The 17,297-nt window shown below is 35.1% G+C and overlaps 3 protein-coding genes across 3 annotated transcripts in view; 1 reads left to right on the top strand and 2 right to left on the bottom strand.

Moving 5' to 3' along the window:
- LOC140150179 (dynein heavy chain domain-containing protein 1-like) overlaps nucleotides 1–17,297 on the top strand; it is an 87,642-nt gene that overhangs the window by 23,485 nt on the left and 46,860 nt on the right. The window lies entirely within an intron of this gene.
- Nucleotides 9,344–14,583, bottom strand: LOC140150848 (uncharacterized). The gene is made up of 3 exons (XM_072172995.1): nucleotides 14,282–14,583; nucleotides 10,462–11,493; nucleotides 9,344–9,830 (listed from the first exon to the last, which is right to left on the bottom strand). Exons 2-3 carry the CDS (start codon nucleotides 11,488–11,490, stop codon nucleotides 9,639–9,641), a joined length of 1,221 nt encoding a protein of 406 aa, XP_072029096.1. The 5' UTR covers nucleotides 11,491–11,493; nucleotides 14,282–14,583; the 3' UTR covers nucleotides 9,344–9,638.
- The window catches only part of LOC140150847 (uncharacterized), a 38,001-nt gene continuing 36,076 nt past the window's right edge, over nucleotides 15,373–17,297 (bottom strand). The window contains exon 8 of the mRNA XM_072172994.1: nucleotides 15,373–16,709. Coding sequence (XP_072029095.1) covers nucleotides 16,664–16,709 — 46 coding nt within the window. The 3' untranslated portion in view covers nucleotides 15,373–16,663. The remainder of the gene's footprint in view (nucleotides 16,710–17,297) is intronic.

Raw genomic sequence — 17,297 nt, forward strand, 5'->3', positions numbered from 1 at the left:
CTCCTGTCAGGATCTCCTGATTGAAATAAAGTCAAATAATCAATTCAAAACTTATGTGAAGTTCAATACAGCACCTTTATAATACTGTTTTCTTCAGGCTGTTCCAAGATGTCACAAAAAACTAAAATTGTGTGCAGATCATGAATTTTTACTCACTCTGTATTTGCAAGCGTTATCACAATATGGTGGTACTAATCAATATACAAATATTGAATATGATTACAATGGTAAGAATATTTTAATGAGCTGAAATATGGACTGTTCCATTCAATGAGACTTTGGCAAGTTAAGGATACGATACATGATTTACCGACAAGTGACTCATTTTGGAATGCAATCATTAATTTTGAAGAAAAAAAAGGTTTCCACAGGCTTCGTTGGGATTCGAACCAGCGATTCGAAACTTCCTTCGATTACGCGTCTAGCGCTTTACCGTTCAGCCACGGTGCCAGTTGAGTAGAGGAGTGTAATGATAAATGATAAATCTCATAATGCCATCTTTAGCCTTTTGTTTACTAAAAAACGACGCGTTTTGTAAAGATAGATTAGCCGTTTTATGCATAAAGAGCACGAACGTTTGGGAAAGGTTTCAAACAAATAATAAAGACACTGATGTGATTTTTTTTTTTTATACCTCAGTGAGGTTGGCGAAACGCCTTTATTTTATTTAGTTTATATATCAAGCTCAAAAACTTGCTATTCCACAATATTGTGGCTCAAAAGCCACGACATGTAAGTTAACATTATCAAAACATTATGTATAACTTATTACAGTATATTCAAATGAACCTTAAGTTCATCCCAGACATTTTGATTTTCTTTTATAATTGTTGGCACATTTTCTGCATTTGTTGTTATTTCATTCAATCTTTCTACTTCATTAATAAAGAGCAGTGGTATGGGAGTAAATATATTGGTTTCACTATATCTTATTTTGGCCTTGTAAACTGAAAACGATGCTATAATTAAGAGCAGGTTTACAAAATCAAAATGTGAGTCTTTCTTGTTCCAACCATAAATAATATGTTCTAGAGACACGTTCAAATGTGTGTGTGTTGTAATTAACACGCATTCTTTAAAGAAAATCCAAAATGATGTATTTTTCCTACATGATATGAAAAAGTGTTCATAGTAGGGTGGTCACATGAAAATTTCAAACCCACCCCTGGAATTACTTTTTCTGTCAGGATTGTACCTTCTGCAAAATGATTTAAAAACCTTTTGAATCAACTCAATCGGACAATCCGTTGCAGAAGATACAGCCTTTTAAAGATTCACAAAATTGGCCATTTTTACCCCATTTTTAGGAAAATCCTGATTTTGTCATAAATTTGCATATTCATGAAGCGATAATTGTGGGAATAAAGCCAAAGAAGGCATGAGATGTATTGTTTTTGTTTATTTAATGTTCATTTATGCAAATATTAAAAATCCAGGGTCATAATTGCTATATTTGCTTCTTTACAACATTTTTAAAATGGCTGAAATCACAAAAATAACTCTTTTGCCAGGACTTTTAAGGTAAATATGTGTGATTTTCACCATTGAGGGCGCTATTATGTGCCAATTATGACCTTCAAAGGCCTGTATTTCCTAAACTACACAACCAAATTGTCTGCTTTTTGCACAGGATTTTGCTCTGAGGGTCTAGATTGTAAAACTGAATATAGCAATAATAGCATAATTGTACATCTTTGGGAAAATAGTTTTATTTGATGACAAAAATTTATTTTGTGCGTAACTTTTTATGCGTGACCGCATACAAAATGCTATATTCACCTTCATTACGAGCAGAAAATTTTCTATCTAATTAGGTAGTCGGGTTTGCACAGAAGTTACTAGGAGACAAATTATATGGAATTCAAAATGCCCAAAAGTTTTACAACTGCTGCAGAATCTGTAACAATTTCCACCATACATTTGTGTATGTAGGCTGGGGTACATACAATAGCTAGCATTGTGGCCACCCTATTCATAGTCCTCACAACAATTGCAGAAACAGCATTCGTCCGAATTACTAATTTTCCATTTCAATAGGTTTTTCTTACACGGTATTAGGTTATATAAAAGGTTATATTGAAAGTGTCCAAATTTGTTTCAATTCTATTTTTTATTTTAAAAGTGAAGATTTGTCTCCAAGATGATTTACTTGTATTACAATTGAAGTGATCTTGCCAATATTTAACATAAATTGGGTCGCATTCTGATGGCATTAAAAGTTTATATATTTGTTTTGTGGATAACTTTGAAATGTGTAGTTTGGTTTTCCCAACTTGAAATAATCGATCATTGCCCTTTGTTTTGTTGAAATCTACATGATTATTTAAAATTAACGTTTTCCATTCTTTTGGTATTGCTGTCAGTAATGTATGTAAGTTAAAAACATCATTTGGACACCGAACTATTTGTCTTAGCTCAAAAAGAGTTATAAAACGATTATTAATTACAATATCACTTAAGTACATGATACCAGCATCTTTCCACTTCTTAAACATAAGCAACTTATTTCTAAATTTTATGTCATTATTGTACCAGATTATTTGATCATGAAGTACTCTTGCTTCGTGTAAAGAGGCATCAGCATTCTTTTTTTTTAACATAAACCAAGATTTTAGTACCTCTGTGTAGAACTTGGGAATTTTTTCTTTTGTTACTTCTGATACATTAGAGGACTTACATTCCAAATTAAGTACAAAATCTAGGCCTCCTATTTGATTAAACCAAAATTTTGCTATTTTTATCCAAATACCATGATCATTTTTTTAATGTATTCTTGAAATCCATTTAATTTTTAGAGCTCTTATTTGGCTTTGCAGGTCTATCATTTTCAAGCCACCATATTCCATGTATCCCGTTATTGTTGTTCTTTTGACTTTTTCCCTCTTTGAACCCCAAATAAATTGAAAGAGCATTTTGTTTGCTTCTTTTATCACATAATCTGGTACATGTATAGAATATGCACAATATAGTAGTTGTGAAACACCAAAAGTCTTGACAACTGATATTTTACCATAATATGATAGTTTTCTGGCTTTCCATCCGTTCAAAGCAAGTTCCATTTTCTTTAATTTTTCAGACCATATCAATTTATGACATTTCTCAATATCTTTTCCAAAATACATACCTAGACTTTTAATAGGTTGTGTTGACCACGAGATAGTTGTTTGAGGAATGTTTGGGGGACTGTCTCCCAACCTTATACCTTCTGTTTTGTTTTTGTTAAGCCTAATTCCCGCAGAATCACTAAATTTTTCAATTGCTTCCAATGCTTTCACAACTGATGTTTCATTTCTGACAAGTAAAGTAGTATCGTCAGCCAATTGGACTAACTTAATCTCTAAATCAGACTCATTTCCAATTTCGATACCCTGTATTTGCTGGTTTTGTTTAATATCCCCAGATAAAAATTCTACCGCTATTATGAATAAAAGGGCCGAGAGAGGACATCCTTGCCTAATACCTCTGCTGATTGTAAAAGATTCGGATAACCATCCATTTACAGAAACACAACTATTAATGTTACAATATAGAGTAGATACCCATTTTCGGAACTGTTCACCAAAACCCATTTTGATTAAACATTTATCAATAAACGGTATTTCAAGCGTATCGAAAGCTTTTGAAAGTCAACAAATAATACTGCACCCTCCTGTTTATTATTCGTACAAAATTCTATCGCATCTTCTATCAGGCTAATATTTTGGCCACTAAAACGACCCTTAACATACCCTGTTTGCTCCGGATTTATCACTTTATCAAGAACTTTGTGTAATCTCAGTGCTAGAGCCATCGTACATATTTTATAGTCATAATTGAGCAATGAGATAGGACGCCAATTATCTAAATTCGATCTATCACCCTTTTTGTATAGTAAGGTTATTACTCCTTTACGCTGTGTATACGACAGTTGTCCCTCTTGAAAACCTTCATTGATTGCATTAACAAACATGTATTTAATGTCATCCCAAAATGTTTTATAAAATTCTGGAGTCAATCCATCAGAACCCGGAGTCTTATTGATTTTGAGACGTTTCACTGCGTCTGTACACTCATCAATTGTTAATTCACCTTCACAAAGTACAGAGTCATCTCTTTCTAAAGTATTTACATGACAATCATTTATATACAAATCCATATCATTTGGGTCAATATCTTCTGATGTATACAAGTCAGAATAGTACTTCTTGACTTCCTTTATGATTGGATTTACGCCAGCTACTGTTTTACCATTTTTTATTTAGAGTACACTTATACACTTTTGGACACTTCTACTTTTTTCTAAGCTTGTGAAATACTTCGTGTTCCAGGAACACTGTTCCTTTCCCCTTCTTCATACCATTTAACCCGAGACCGAATAATAGCCCCTTTTGTTTTTTGCAGGTAATATTTTTCAAGTTATTCCTTATTCTTATTATATTCATTTGTATTTCTGGTGCTTTGAATGTTTGAATTTAATTCATTTTCACATTGCTCAACAGTGGATTGAAGTCTCAATAATTCTTGTTTTTGAAGTTTTGCTTTAGTCTTACAATAGTCAATAGTGTATGAGCTAATTCTTATTTTACACAACTCCCATTTCAATTGTTTTGATAATTTACATTTTCACCCTCTGTTTTTGCACCTTTAATAACACCTTTTAATTTCTCTTTATACACGGGGTCTTGTATTAATGACGAGTTAAATTTCCAATATCCGGGTCCGTGTTTCTGTCGTAACAAATTCAATTTGAGAGATATTGCTTTATGGTCGCTTTTAGGAGCAGGTCTAATGTCTACAGACTGAACGAAATCTTTTACATTTTGTTGTATTAACCAGTAATCAAGTCTTGAGGCTTTTTTGAGTGGTATATTTCGCCAAGTAAAGTGTCTTTTTTCTGGATTTTTTTGCCGCCATATATCAATACAGTTTAAGGTTTTTTGCATCTTTAAAAGTTGTTTACATTCACTGTATTTACTTTTAACATTTAATGTATCCAATTTTGAGTCTTGTACACAATTATGGTCACCTCCAATAACAACATTATATTTTGCATTTTCCTTATCCACCTATGAGTTTTTCTATAAAATATTTCTCTTTGAGATGCTACAGTAGGTGCATAAACATTCACAAAAGTATACTTATCATTACCCATGTTTACATTGACAAGAAGTCTTCGCCCATCATCAGATTTGTGATAATTTACAATTTCTATATCAAGACCATTTTTAAACAAAATAGATACACCTCTACTATGTAACGACCCATATGTACTTATTACTTTCCCGCCCCATTCTTGTTCTAAATGAATATTAATTTTATCATCTAAGAATGTTTCTTGCAAAAACACAATACACGCATTCTGATTATTTATCCATTTAATAACACTTTGTCTTTTGATTTTGTTCCTGAAACCCCTCACATTTAGACACTGATGTGATGATGAAATTGCGTAAGTCGGGAAATATCTGCGTCGCAATGTTTTGTTTTGGAATTTGACTTTAAAATTTACGACTTCATGACATTATCATTCGAAATCAACAAAAGATATTTCAACAGTATATGGCATCATTCTTTCTCTAGAATGTTTTATACATGTATGTGAAATAGCTTCAACAATGGTTCGCTGCATAATGGTAAAAACTGCCATGACCTTAAAAAAGGGCGAGATGTACCATATTTACGGATTCAGGCTAAATTTAAAATTGATATAAAAGGTTTGTTTTTTGATCGATTACAAAAATTAATTTTTGTCATATAAAGAAATTGTGTCTGGCGTGAATTACACTACAGTTTTTATTCTTAGGGCTCTTTGACTTTTTCAAATGGTTTTTTTTAATGATAGAGTGAATCCCCTGGCCCTCTTTAATTACGCACAAAAGATCGAGTCCCCTTAAATGGAACAGTCCATATTTCACTGTATTAAAACTTTGAACAAATAAAAGCAATCAGTTGTTTTATGGAAATCATATGTGACATGATCAAGGGGAATGAGTCACATGTAGACCCTGTTTGAAAATGAGTTTTACATATGTTTCTAAAGAGGACATTTAGAGCTTTCTATTAGAGCTATAATTTATCAATCGTGGAAAACAATATAAAACAAAAGAATTTGAACACTTTCTTTGCCAATATCTCAAAATCAATATAAGCGACATCCGACTCATTTCCCTTGGTCGGGTCACATATATCAAATCCTTTTTTCTACTTAGTTTGAAGCAACTAATTGGTGAGTTTAGTGGAAGCTATACGCTCTTGTTTGCCATGGTAGCTGCATGTGACTCGCGCCCAAACTGCAATGGTCTTTTTGCAGCTAATGCTAAAAATAATCATAAGATATTGGGCTAATCAAATCTTTGTATGAGTTATAAAAAGAAAACGATTAACATTTTTTACACTTTCGCTGGGATCGCTGAATAGGCCTTCATGTTCAAGGTATCTTTTTATATAATTGGGACACACAGGAACCATGGAACCAATAGAAATGTACAAAAGTGATACTGATAGGCACCATGAAAGATACACAAAAAATGGCTCAACTATTGTTTAAGAATTTCCAATCACCATTGTGTATAACTTTGTTTTTATTTTAACAGATTTCACAAAATTCCCAGCATGAAACATTGTATACATTATAACTGAACATAAATTCTACTGTATGCAAGCACCGCTTGTTTTTACCATTGATCTGATCCACTCAGATCAAAGTTGGAAATTGTTGAGAATTGAGTTATCAACATTTCTTACTAGCTCAAGATCTACACTTTCTTACCAATGTGGAAATACCCACTGGCGTACTTGGTTGCAACATTTAAAAATTTGTAAATGTTCATTTTCTTATTTTTTTATTGTATTTTTGGTCCTTCTTTTTGCCTATATCTCAATTTCATTATTGCCAACTTTGGTTTGATTGGATCAGATCTGGTCACAATTGACTAAAGCTTACAGTTCCTAATTTATCTAAAACTAATGGTTTTTCTTTTCACTATATGTGATATCTTTTTCAACAAAAGTAAATAATTTTTGTTATTGTAACATTCAACTACAGGTAAATATATACACACTAATTTAAACTTTAAGGCCATGTAATGTGAAAGCAACAACTTCTTAGTGGAATAATTAGCATTGGGTCAGACATGCTTGCCGAAAAATAACAATATGGAATTCTTCCAGTTGACTGCTTTGATCAGGGAGAATAAGCCTAAACCTCAACATTCTGGGTTGACCAACTGAGAAAATTATATGTTAATATTGTGCCTGATATTTTCCCCTGAATCTGTTGGAACTGATTATCTGCAGTTGTGTCCAAGTTAACATTTTGACCTGTGTGTGCAATTAATACATATTCTAAAAATATTTGAAGTGATCCTTCAACGATGGCATGGAAAGACACGGGTGCTTTGAAAGTCTATGGTTTACATCACAAGTAGCACACTATCTTTTTTTTGTGTCCATGTGTCATGTTTTGAAATGCTTCTTTTTCAGTTGTCATTAACAAACATCACTCAATAATTAATGCATTAAGTTAGTAGACAATGGCGATTGAACAGGGATCACATTCTTGCACGTTTGCGCATCCAGAGACCCCTTACTTTTTTGCTTTGGATGGTTTGGACCCCTTAAGTTTTTGTTTTGGATGGTTTGGACCACTTAAGTTACAAGTTGAAATTGACCACTGGGTCCGATCAAAACGTCATGGACCCCTTAAATTTTACAATGCACGAAAGAGGATTTAAAAATGCATTCATCAAAGTTTGTGGTTGTACCAACTTACATAAATTGTCATCACAACGACATGAATGGGCCCAACAAGCGACCACATGAGACATGGAAGCTTAAATCTAAATCAGTATTTTACCATTTTCAAAGTTCAGAACTTAGGACCCCTTTGAGCTTGTGCTATCCCTTTGAGGAGCCTGCATAGATCACAACCTTATTATTTTAACCTATAAAAATTTGTAGACTTCTGGAAGTCAAAATAGGGTGTATCCCAGGGGCGGCGCCAGGGTATTTTGATAGGGGGGCGATGCAATTTCAAAATGTTGAAGAATATTCATGCGGTAGCGATAGCGCCGTCCCTCAGGCTTATGCTGAGCAGAAGTGTCTGAGGGGGATGTGCCCCTCCAATTTGAAAAATTTCAAATGGAAGTACAAATGAAGCCATTTGATGCACCATTTTCACCCTTTTATTGGTTATTTATTCATTTTCCAACCACATATTTTTATGGGTTTCATTAACGGGCCCGACTTGCGGACCGCATGTTTTAGGCATGGACCTACTCAATTAGGCCTATACGTTCAATTTTGGAGTCTTACTTTTTTCCCATGCTTTCCCAGTCCAATTTCACCTTTGTTGAAATAAAATTTCTTTCTTTTGACCATGTTTACCCCCATTCCTTTCAAATTTTTCTTCTCTCATGTCATCCTTAGGCCTATATATACAAATGATCGGGCATTAAGTACAATTCTTTGAGCCTGTTTGCAAAGTCCCGGTTAATTAATATGCAAAGTTTAAGTCGCAACGCGGTGTATGTTTTAAAGTTGCCTATATGAGATGCCTTATATTAATTACGCAATGAATAGGCCTAGGCACGATAAAAATGATATGAATAGGGGTGTTTGGAAGTCGGAAAATATTTTTAAATGAAAGCCGTTATCAGGGCGAGGCGGGGTGGTCGCTCCCCAATCATCGAAAGCCAAACGGTTCAATTTGCGGCGAAGCGAGCGGAAAAACTCAGTTTTTATGCTTTTTTCGGTCAAAAAGTCAAAATTTTGCCCATTAGCGAGCGAAAAAATTAGGTTCTTTATGCTTTCTTGGTCAAAAGAGTCCACAATTTTAGGAAAAGGTCCAAAACATGTCCACTTTTTCAAAATCAGCCCCCATAAATCCTGGCTATGCCCCTAACCGTATTAAATAAAGCCAATATTGCTTATTATTGCTAAATAATTTTGATACTATTTCTGAGAGAGGTAGCATTATACAAACAATGTGATAAAAGTAAAAATTGTGTGTTACAGATATCAGACTGAAAGTAAACTTTATAATGATTAAATTGCTGGCATGACACAGACTTGCCTATGTTGCCGCGCCAGGACAGTGACGTAGCCAGGATTTTTCCAAAGAAGTTGGGAGAAAAGGCAGGAGAGGCCAGGTGACTCATGGGGAAAATGTGCGGAAGATCGGCCCAAAATACAAAAACCAACAACTCTAAAACCGAGTCGGTCAGCATCCACAGGGGGCAAGATGTCCGAAGGGTGTGGTGCTTCCCCCTTCGCCTAACCATGGCAATGGCTCCTTTTCTTCTTCTTTCCCTCCTCTCTTTCTCTCCCTTCCCTTTTTCTCTCCTCCCTCTTCTCTTTTCCTCCCTTTTACCTCTTTTTTTGCAAATAATAGGGGGGGCGGCCGCCCCCCTTGCCCCCCCTGTGGCGCCGCCGCTGGTGTATCCTCTTAATCTTGATAATGTATACACCAAATTCTGTAGTTTTACTCAAAGAATAAACCCAAAATAGTTCAAATTTAACTTGTTTAAGACCTCCACGCATGTATTTCAATGGAAGCAAAAACTCTTCAGTGCCCCCATATTGCGAATCGTGGATTTTTTTAACAACTATATTTTAGATTTTGTTTTTAAGTATAAAATTGTTTTGAAAAGGTCACAGTCTCATCTTTTATTTGCCCTTTTTTTTCTTTTCTCTCCTTTCCCCCTTCCTCTTCTTTTTTCCTTTTTTTCTTTTCCTTTCCTTTTTATTTGGTCGTAGACATCATAGATATTGTCATCAGTCAAGTCAGAATCCTGGCAGTTGAATGGTTGCATCCGTTGTGACTGGACAGGCAATGATACAGCACCTACAATCTGAAATTGACAAATAATAGTTTGCAGTAATAAAAAAGATCTTTGTTTGCTGCAACAGGCCAGAAAAAATAGAATCTAAAGAGATTATCGCAGATTTTTTTAGCCTATATACCAAGTAAATGGGGGAGATTCTCGTAAAATGCGGATCCCAAGATGAAATGCAGGTCTACCCATGGCGGTTAATAAGTAACAGACCTCCATGGGACTACACACAATAATGACTCAGTGTATCCTACACGAAAGAACAATTTATGTGCATGCAACTACCGTATCTGTACATTGCATGATTAAGCATTTTATAGTTGGTTGATTCTTTAACTTGTTATTATGTGAAAGAAACAGTTAAAATTGTATTTTGTTTTTTTAACATGATACTAATTATTATACAGATGGAATCAAACAAATTGAAAAGTGATGGTTTTGCAGAATTATTCTTATTTTTCATTTGTTAACTTTTTTTTTACAGAATGACCAAATATGCACCACCTCTTCCACAAGTCAATATCTTATACAAGACATACCACCACACATTTAATTGTGCATTGAGTGTGTGACTGACTTCATTTGAGCAAACAAGATGCTAATATCCTATATTATATTATTACACCAGAATCCTTGATATGATACCCACCTCATCATCGTCAGAATCATCCTTATTATCAACATCATCATGCAGTTGGGGCTGCTCCGTCATTAGTGTTTCTTTTGACTCCCTGTCGTTATACTTCCAACCTTGATTCAGTGCTAGTTGTCTTAACTGATCAGAGAGGGTCAAAACAATGTCAGCTACTCCTTCTGCTGATTGGCATTGTGTTGGAACTCTAATGGGAGGCGTTTGAATTAGTTTTGTAATTAAATCAGATGCACATTTCTGATTCAGTACAAGCTGCAAATCATCACCCTCCAGTAATCCTTTCAGCTTATCACTGTCATCTTGATATTTGCTAACGTTTGCTGCCATTTCTGTTGACTGTTTTTTGTGGTCGTCTTCAAGCTCCTGCATGAATTGTGAAACCTGTTGTCTGGTAGAATCCAATATTTTGATCAACTTTCCCGCACTAGTTTTAATTTCATCGAACTTTAGCAGTTGTGTTGGATTTTGTGAGAAGATCATGTTGTTGTCAGCACATCTTTTTTGAATATTACTATAGCTCTGTTTGTGCATATTCTTTAACCTCAGTGCTTCTTCTTTAATTGATGACAGTATGTGTCTGTTTGATGGCAAGTGATCATTCAAAAGACAAACTTGGCAGATGGCTTGTTTACAGCTGGTACAATAAAACATCAGCATTTCACCAGTGTGTTTGGAGCATCCATTGACCATCTTGCTCTTGATTGCTTCAAGGTGGCTTTGAATATCAAAGTTAGTCATAAATTGATTTACAGCTGCAGTTTTCTTTGCTGCAAAACTTGGACAATAAAACTGAACATTGCTACGGCATTTTGGGCATGGAAACTTTGCTGTACCTCTATATATGGTTGCAGTACTGTCTATGGTTTCTTGTAGGCATTCTTGGCAAAACGTGTGCAAACAAGGAAGGGTTTTAGGAATCTTGTAGTGATCTAGGCATATGCTGCATGTAAGCTGTTGAGATATGTCTTGCAGGAGTGACTTCTCTGTAGCCTGTCGTAGCACAAAACTCGTTTTTGGTTTAGCCATGTTCTGCAATCATAATTAAGACAAAAACATGGAAATTTAGACCTGCTTTCATTTTGTACTTATGAGTTCAACATCAAAAATTATGAGCAAAGATTGATTGAAAAAAAATAAAGAAATTATCTAGTTAAATTATATAGTTTCAAAATATGGATAATGCAACATGTGTTACATACCTTGCAGATACATCACTATGTGAAAACAGATAAATGTTTTTTTTCCTGCAAATTTGTTGTATACCTTGCTGGTGCACGTACCATTATTAAAGGTCTTCACCAAAAATTTAAAAAAAAACACCTTAAAGATATGTCACTATATAAAAACACGGCAAATTCTTTGCTGCAACTTGTCACATACATTGCAGATATGTGATGCACACTTTATATTTAATGCTATATCCGGGGGCACTTGACTTTGGAAGTGACGGGATGTGTGGACACCATTTTGAAACTAGGGGTCTTTCGGTGAGAGCTTTGACACCAAAAGGTGGGGGGCATTTAGTGAGAAGGCCCTCTTAAAAGGGGTCTTTCTGAAGTTTCTGTGAGACTGGGAAAATGTTGCCAAAAAAAGGGAAGTCTTTATGTGAGAGTGGTAAAATTTGAGGTCTAAATATTAAAGTTGACACATTTTTGATATAACATTTTCAACAAGTCATCAAAATTTGGAATTTTTAAAGAAAAAACTTGGTCATTCGATGAAAGATTATTAGAAATGCGTCCAAAATTCTTTAAAAAGAGGTCTTTTGGTGACAGGATAACAAGAAAAAGGGTCATTGGGTTTGAGGGAGTTCACTGAAACAGAAACAAAAAAGGAGGTCATCGGATGAGAGGGAGTTGAAAAATGGGGGTCATTGGTGCCAAACATCCCCTGTCACCCATTTTCAATGACTGCCCCGGGGCTATTTCTTTAAATATTAGTGCTAGAATGAAGTATTTTATTAATTTGATAAAGATTTAGGTAAAATTGTATTTTTTAGCTTAAAATGTTTACATGAAATACCCTTAATAAGGATTTCAAGATATTAATTATAGCATATATTCAATTTTTTGGTGATTTTTCCCAATTTTTTTTAATCAACCATATCAGCACATGGGCATCGGTCCAGGGAATCTGAACACGGTGCAATAATACTTATACTGTGAGGCCTATAAGGAAGAAAAGAAAATAACAATAGGCCGAATATACATTGTACAGCCTAGAAAGATCTACACATGTAGATACTGTGGCAGCAGTTAGTTGTTGTGATCATATTGTTGTGTTTTGATATCATTGTTATTTTGTATTTTGAACTTGCATTACGATGCTTACATAGCTGCATTCTGTACTGCCAAGAACTTATTTTCTCAGTGATCATACAGTAGGCCTATCCTAACATGCATTTTAGGATAAGATAATTACTAATATGAATTTTGTGTAGGCCACCTACTGTACAGTGTACATGTCTTATATGAAGTGTCAAAAATCCATGAACCCTTACTTCTTAATGAGTGTTATACAACAGGGGGGGTTGCATGTCTATGAAGGGGGGGGGGGGTCCAAAAGTTTCAGGTTCTCTCGAGGGTGGGTCAAAAAAGTTTTGAAAAAAATTTCAGTGCCCAGTCCCCCCACCAACGTATTTTAATATGAACACTCCCTTAGTGAATTTAAACATGCTGAATATACATGTAGTGCATGCATACCCAGAGAAGATTTATAAGCAGTCCCATATACTACTGAAACATTTGGGTACTTGAGAACCAGTTTAGTAATCACAGAGTTTCACACAATTCTTCACTGTTGATTCCCGTTCCAAAGACGTGATTTTCAAACACTCAAAATATGTCCAAAACTTGGGTCGATAAGCACTTTTGGGATAACCCCTGTTTAAATGTTCAAATGAGCTCTTTTTTGTTACCATTAAAAGTAAAAATTCCAAGTTAATGGACACAGCTGCCAACAGCTGTATGCGATGCGACCAATTTCGTATGTCACATATTTTTAAGTACAACGCGAACGCACGACCATGGATACAATAACCAATCATGAGTTAGTTGACAAGGTTTGATTTACTTCCGCGTTACGCACACGCGGGCGTTCATCACACAGTGTACGCAGAGAATCATCACGCTGTTGACAGCTGTGCTTATTTCAATTGAAATTTCTACTAGACTGGTTCTCAAGTACCTTCAGTCTTCAGTGGGTGGCTTCCTATAACAGCTCGTTGAGCTAAACTGGAAGTGTGTTGCTTGGACCTCAGTCGGTGCGGTGCTAAAAACATAAATTTGGTGCTGTACACTCAGAAGGTGCGAGTAAAAAGTGGGCTGGCTGGTTTAAAGGATGTTTCACTATATAGTATCATGGAATCGCCTATAAATCTTCTCTGGGGCCTACCCCTTTAACACAAAATATGAAAATAAACATGTTGACATTGCATACAGATACAGAAATGGATTTCATAATCAAATGCCATGTCCCAGTCCCAGATCCCAATTAGGCAAGGGAATTAAATCAAATTGATATTGATGAAAATATTTGCATCCATGTACCCCTATATACATGCCCCCCCACCCACATACACACAAGATGTCAAGATAGTACTAGTAGTAGTACTAAACAACACGTAGTACCAATTTACTTTTGACATGCTAGGTGTCACTCCAGCTAAATACTTTTCTGATGCCCACATGACATGTTGTTCTTTTCTGTTGTTCACTACTGCTTGTTTTACCCTTTCAATTGTATACAAACTATACAAACTAATTTATAAACCAAACTATATAAGTGAAACTCAGTCATAAGCTGATAATGTACTTACAGTATATTCAGTATCCACAAATGCTGTATCTGTACAGTGAACAGATTAATAGTATTCAGTACATGCATGGATCAGATGAAATTATGTTTTAACTGCATGAGGAGGAGGACCTTCCTGGCTCAGTAGCATGTCACAAGGGTCATGCCCTTGAAGTTAAATGATCATCAGGGTTGCCAAAAGATTTCAACCCAGATCGCGGGTCAAATAATTGAAAAGTTGCCCAATTTTTCTCTTTACCATTGGTTTCTATGGGGCATGAAACTATTGGAAGTCGCGGGAGCCAATGTTGAAAAGTCGTCCAAATTTTTCTTGACCATTAATTGTTTCTATGGGACAGGAAATTGTCAAAAGTTGTGGGGAAAATCTTCAAAAGTCGCCTAATTGGGCTACCAAATCGTGGGTTTGGCAACCCTGATGATCATGTTCCAACTCCAGGGACACCTCATGAATTATTTTCCTGGGTGGATTAAGCAAATTTTGACCAGAGGGGCATGAAAAGCTATGAAAAGTAACACTCAGCAGGCTATATTGGATAATAATATTGATTTTTAAAAGTAAACTGCTAAATACCCATTTCAATGCATCCAAAGGTCCAGGGAAATAATGAGGTGCCACCCCGGGGGTGCCACTGGAGTTGGAATAGAAGGTAATAGGCAAACATGAATACAGGGTGAGTCAAAATGATTTGTACCTAAGATATCTTAACAAGAACTATCTTTAAAAAAGACAATTAATGCCATTGATGAAGATCATGTTTCATAATGGGATATTTACCAGGTCAAATAGGGTACATTAGCTTACATTGTTCACTGTGCATGTATATTTATATGCCCATGAAAAGACAAAATTGATGTTTTATATATCAATACAGTGGCAACTCATTAACACGAACCCTCTTAACTTGAAGTTCCTGATATTAAACAAGAAGTATGTTTTACATTCCCAAGCATACATTTCACATGTTATCAGAACTGGGTAACACAAACTCCTGATAACAAGAAGTAAAATTCGAATTCAGCAAAACTTCGTGTTAATGAGGTTCCACTGTATTTCATAAACGACTTTTTCAATAATTGAATATTTAACAAATAATAAAATTGGTTCTTTATTTTCCTATCTATCATTTATTTACCAGGTCAAATAGGATGCATTGTTCAATACTATGCCCTAATGACATTTGTCATCAGATGTTTCCCATTGAAAAGACAAAATGTATGTTTTATACATCCTTTATTTCATTAATAACATATTCAATAATTGTTATCCAGAAAACAATGCAGGCTCGGATATCATCTTTGATTTCCCCCATTGTTCAAATGTGACACGATCTGGTCCACAGGGGCCAAAGGAGGCATTTTTGAAAATTGACATTATGCATACAATGGGCTATCATTTACTGAAAACACCAAAGGTCTAGCATACTTGGTCCTGAAGTTATGAAGTTTTTTTGATGTCTATTTTCTTATGTATTTTATTGTTTTTTACTCCATATTTTTACCTTTTTCTCAGTTTCAAATTTGCCGCCTTTGGCCCCCATGGACCAGATCGTGTCACATATGAAGGGTTTAATTCTATACACAGACCTTCAATATTGGATCAGTTTTCACCCATGCTGTGCCACTCTCCAACTGGTCTGTACATAAATGTAGATCTTTTGAACACCTGAGCTGACGAACTGTCTTTCAAAAAGATATTGAGGTACATTGCAATGAATATCACAACATCCCTGGTTATAATAATGACGTTGATATTACACTGAAATACACCTTACCACCCATGAGGATAAACATTCTCCCAATTTTATTACAAACCTTGGAAAAAATATATCACCTTTGAAACGGTCTTATAGATTTCTGCTTTTGCCTGCATGAGCATAATTTTAAACAAAAAGAGAGCAAATATGCAGGATCCATTATTTTAAAACAAAAGAGAATAATATAAACTATGGACCTTTCAATTGTCTGTGTATAAACTTGTTAAATTTAGGCCTACATATAATTATGCCAGTTGTATTTTAGGCCCTAGAAAAAAGGAAAGACCTTATTTCAAACCAGATCTCTTTTCAGAGCCACTACTTATTTACTTTTCTCTGTTGATAAGGGGCAGTTTTCAGTGAACAGCTCTTTTCAGAGCCATCAGTAGGCAAGGGTGGCCTGCATGTTTCATTCTTAGATGTACATTGTCCTGAAGAAGTCACAGCTACTCCTGACAAAAGCTTGATATGAACTCCCGTCGTAAAATCCCACAATTTGATATCAAATGTTCATGCACAGATAGTTTATGGTTCATGTAGAAGTTATTCCAATGTTGCATTCACATGTGGTGCTTGTAAGCCATCTTGATATGTATCTTTTAAGATACATTTAAAAATGTGGAATGGTACTAGGAACTTTCAGGTGAAGTTACTCCTGCACCTGTTCTGAGTTTTCTGGAAAGAAAAGAAAAATGTAGAAATAGACATAAAGAGCAGAACATTGAATATTACAGTTTGTCCACTCTGAAGTACAAACTGACAACACATGCATAAACAACACAAAGTTGGCACAAATATGTGTAAGCCCACATCCTTTGTACTTAAGAGTAGACTGACTGTCAGTAGGTAACTGATGTTTGTATTTGTTAATGATTAGAGTTTTAAAACTTTTTTTTACAAATAAGACAAATAAATAAAAACACAATGGCAATGTGAAAATAAAGGTGAACAAAACCTTCCCTGTTGGTTTATACGGTATGTATTCAGTGTCGAAGTTACGTAATGTTACTATGTCAACGGAATCACACGCTTGAGTAATGAACCACGATCGAAACAATCACCACACAAAGTATATGGCACTTGAAGGCATAACAAAATAATGTGATCCTGTAACCAAGAGAATTACGTGTGTGTATGCTAGGTCTAGACAATTGGAGAATAAACGATAGGAATTTTTATTTTGACTATCCTCTACCGTGTGATATACGACAGACAGGTCCAATATTTTGAGTAGTGGATGCCGGCGCAACTACGATAAAAATA

The sequence above is a fragment of the Amphiura filiformis genome, chromosome 4, assembly GCF_039555335.1.
Source record: "Amphiura filiformis chromosome 4, Afil_fr2py, whole genome shotgun sequence".
In the NCBI taxonomy this organism is placed as follows: Eukaryota; Metazoa; Echinodermata; class Ophiuroidea; order Amphilepidida; family Amphiuridae; genus Amphiura; species Amphiura filiformis.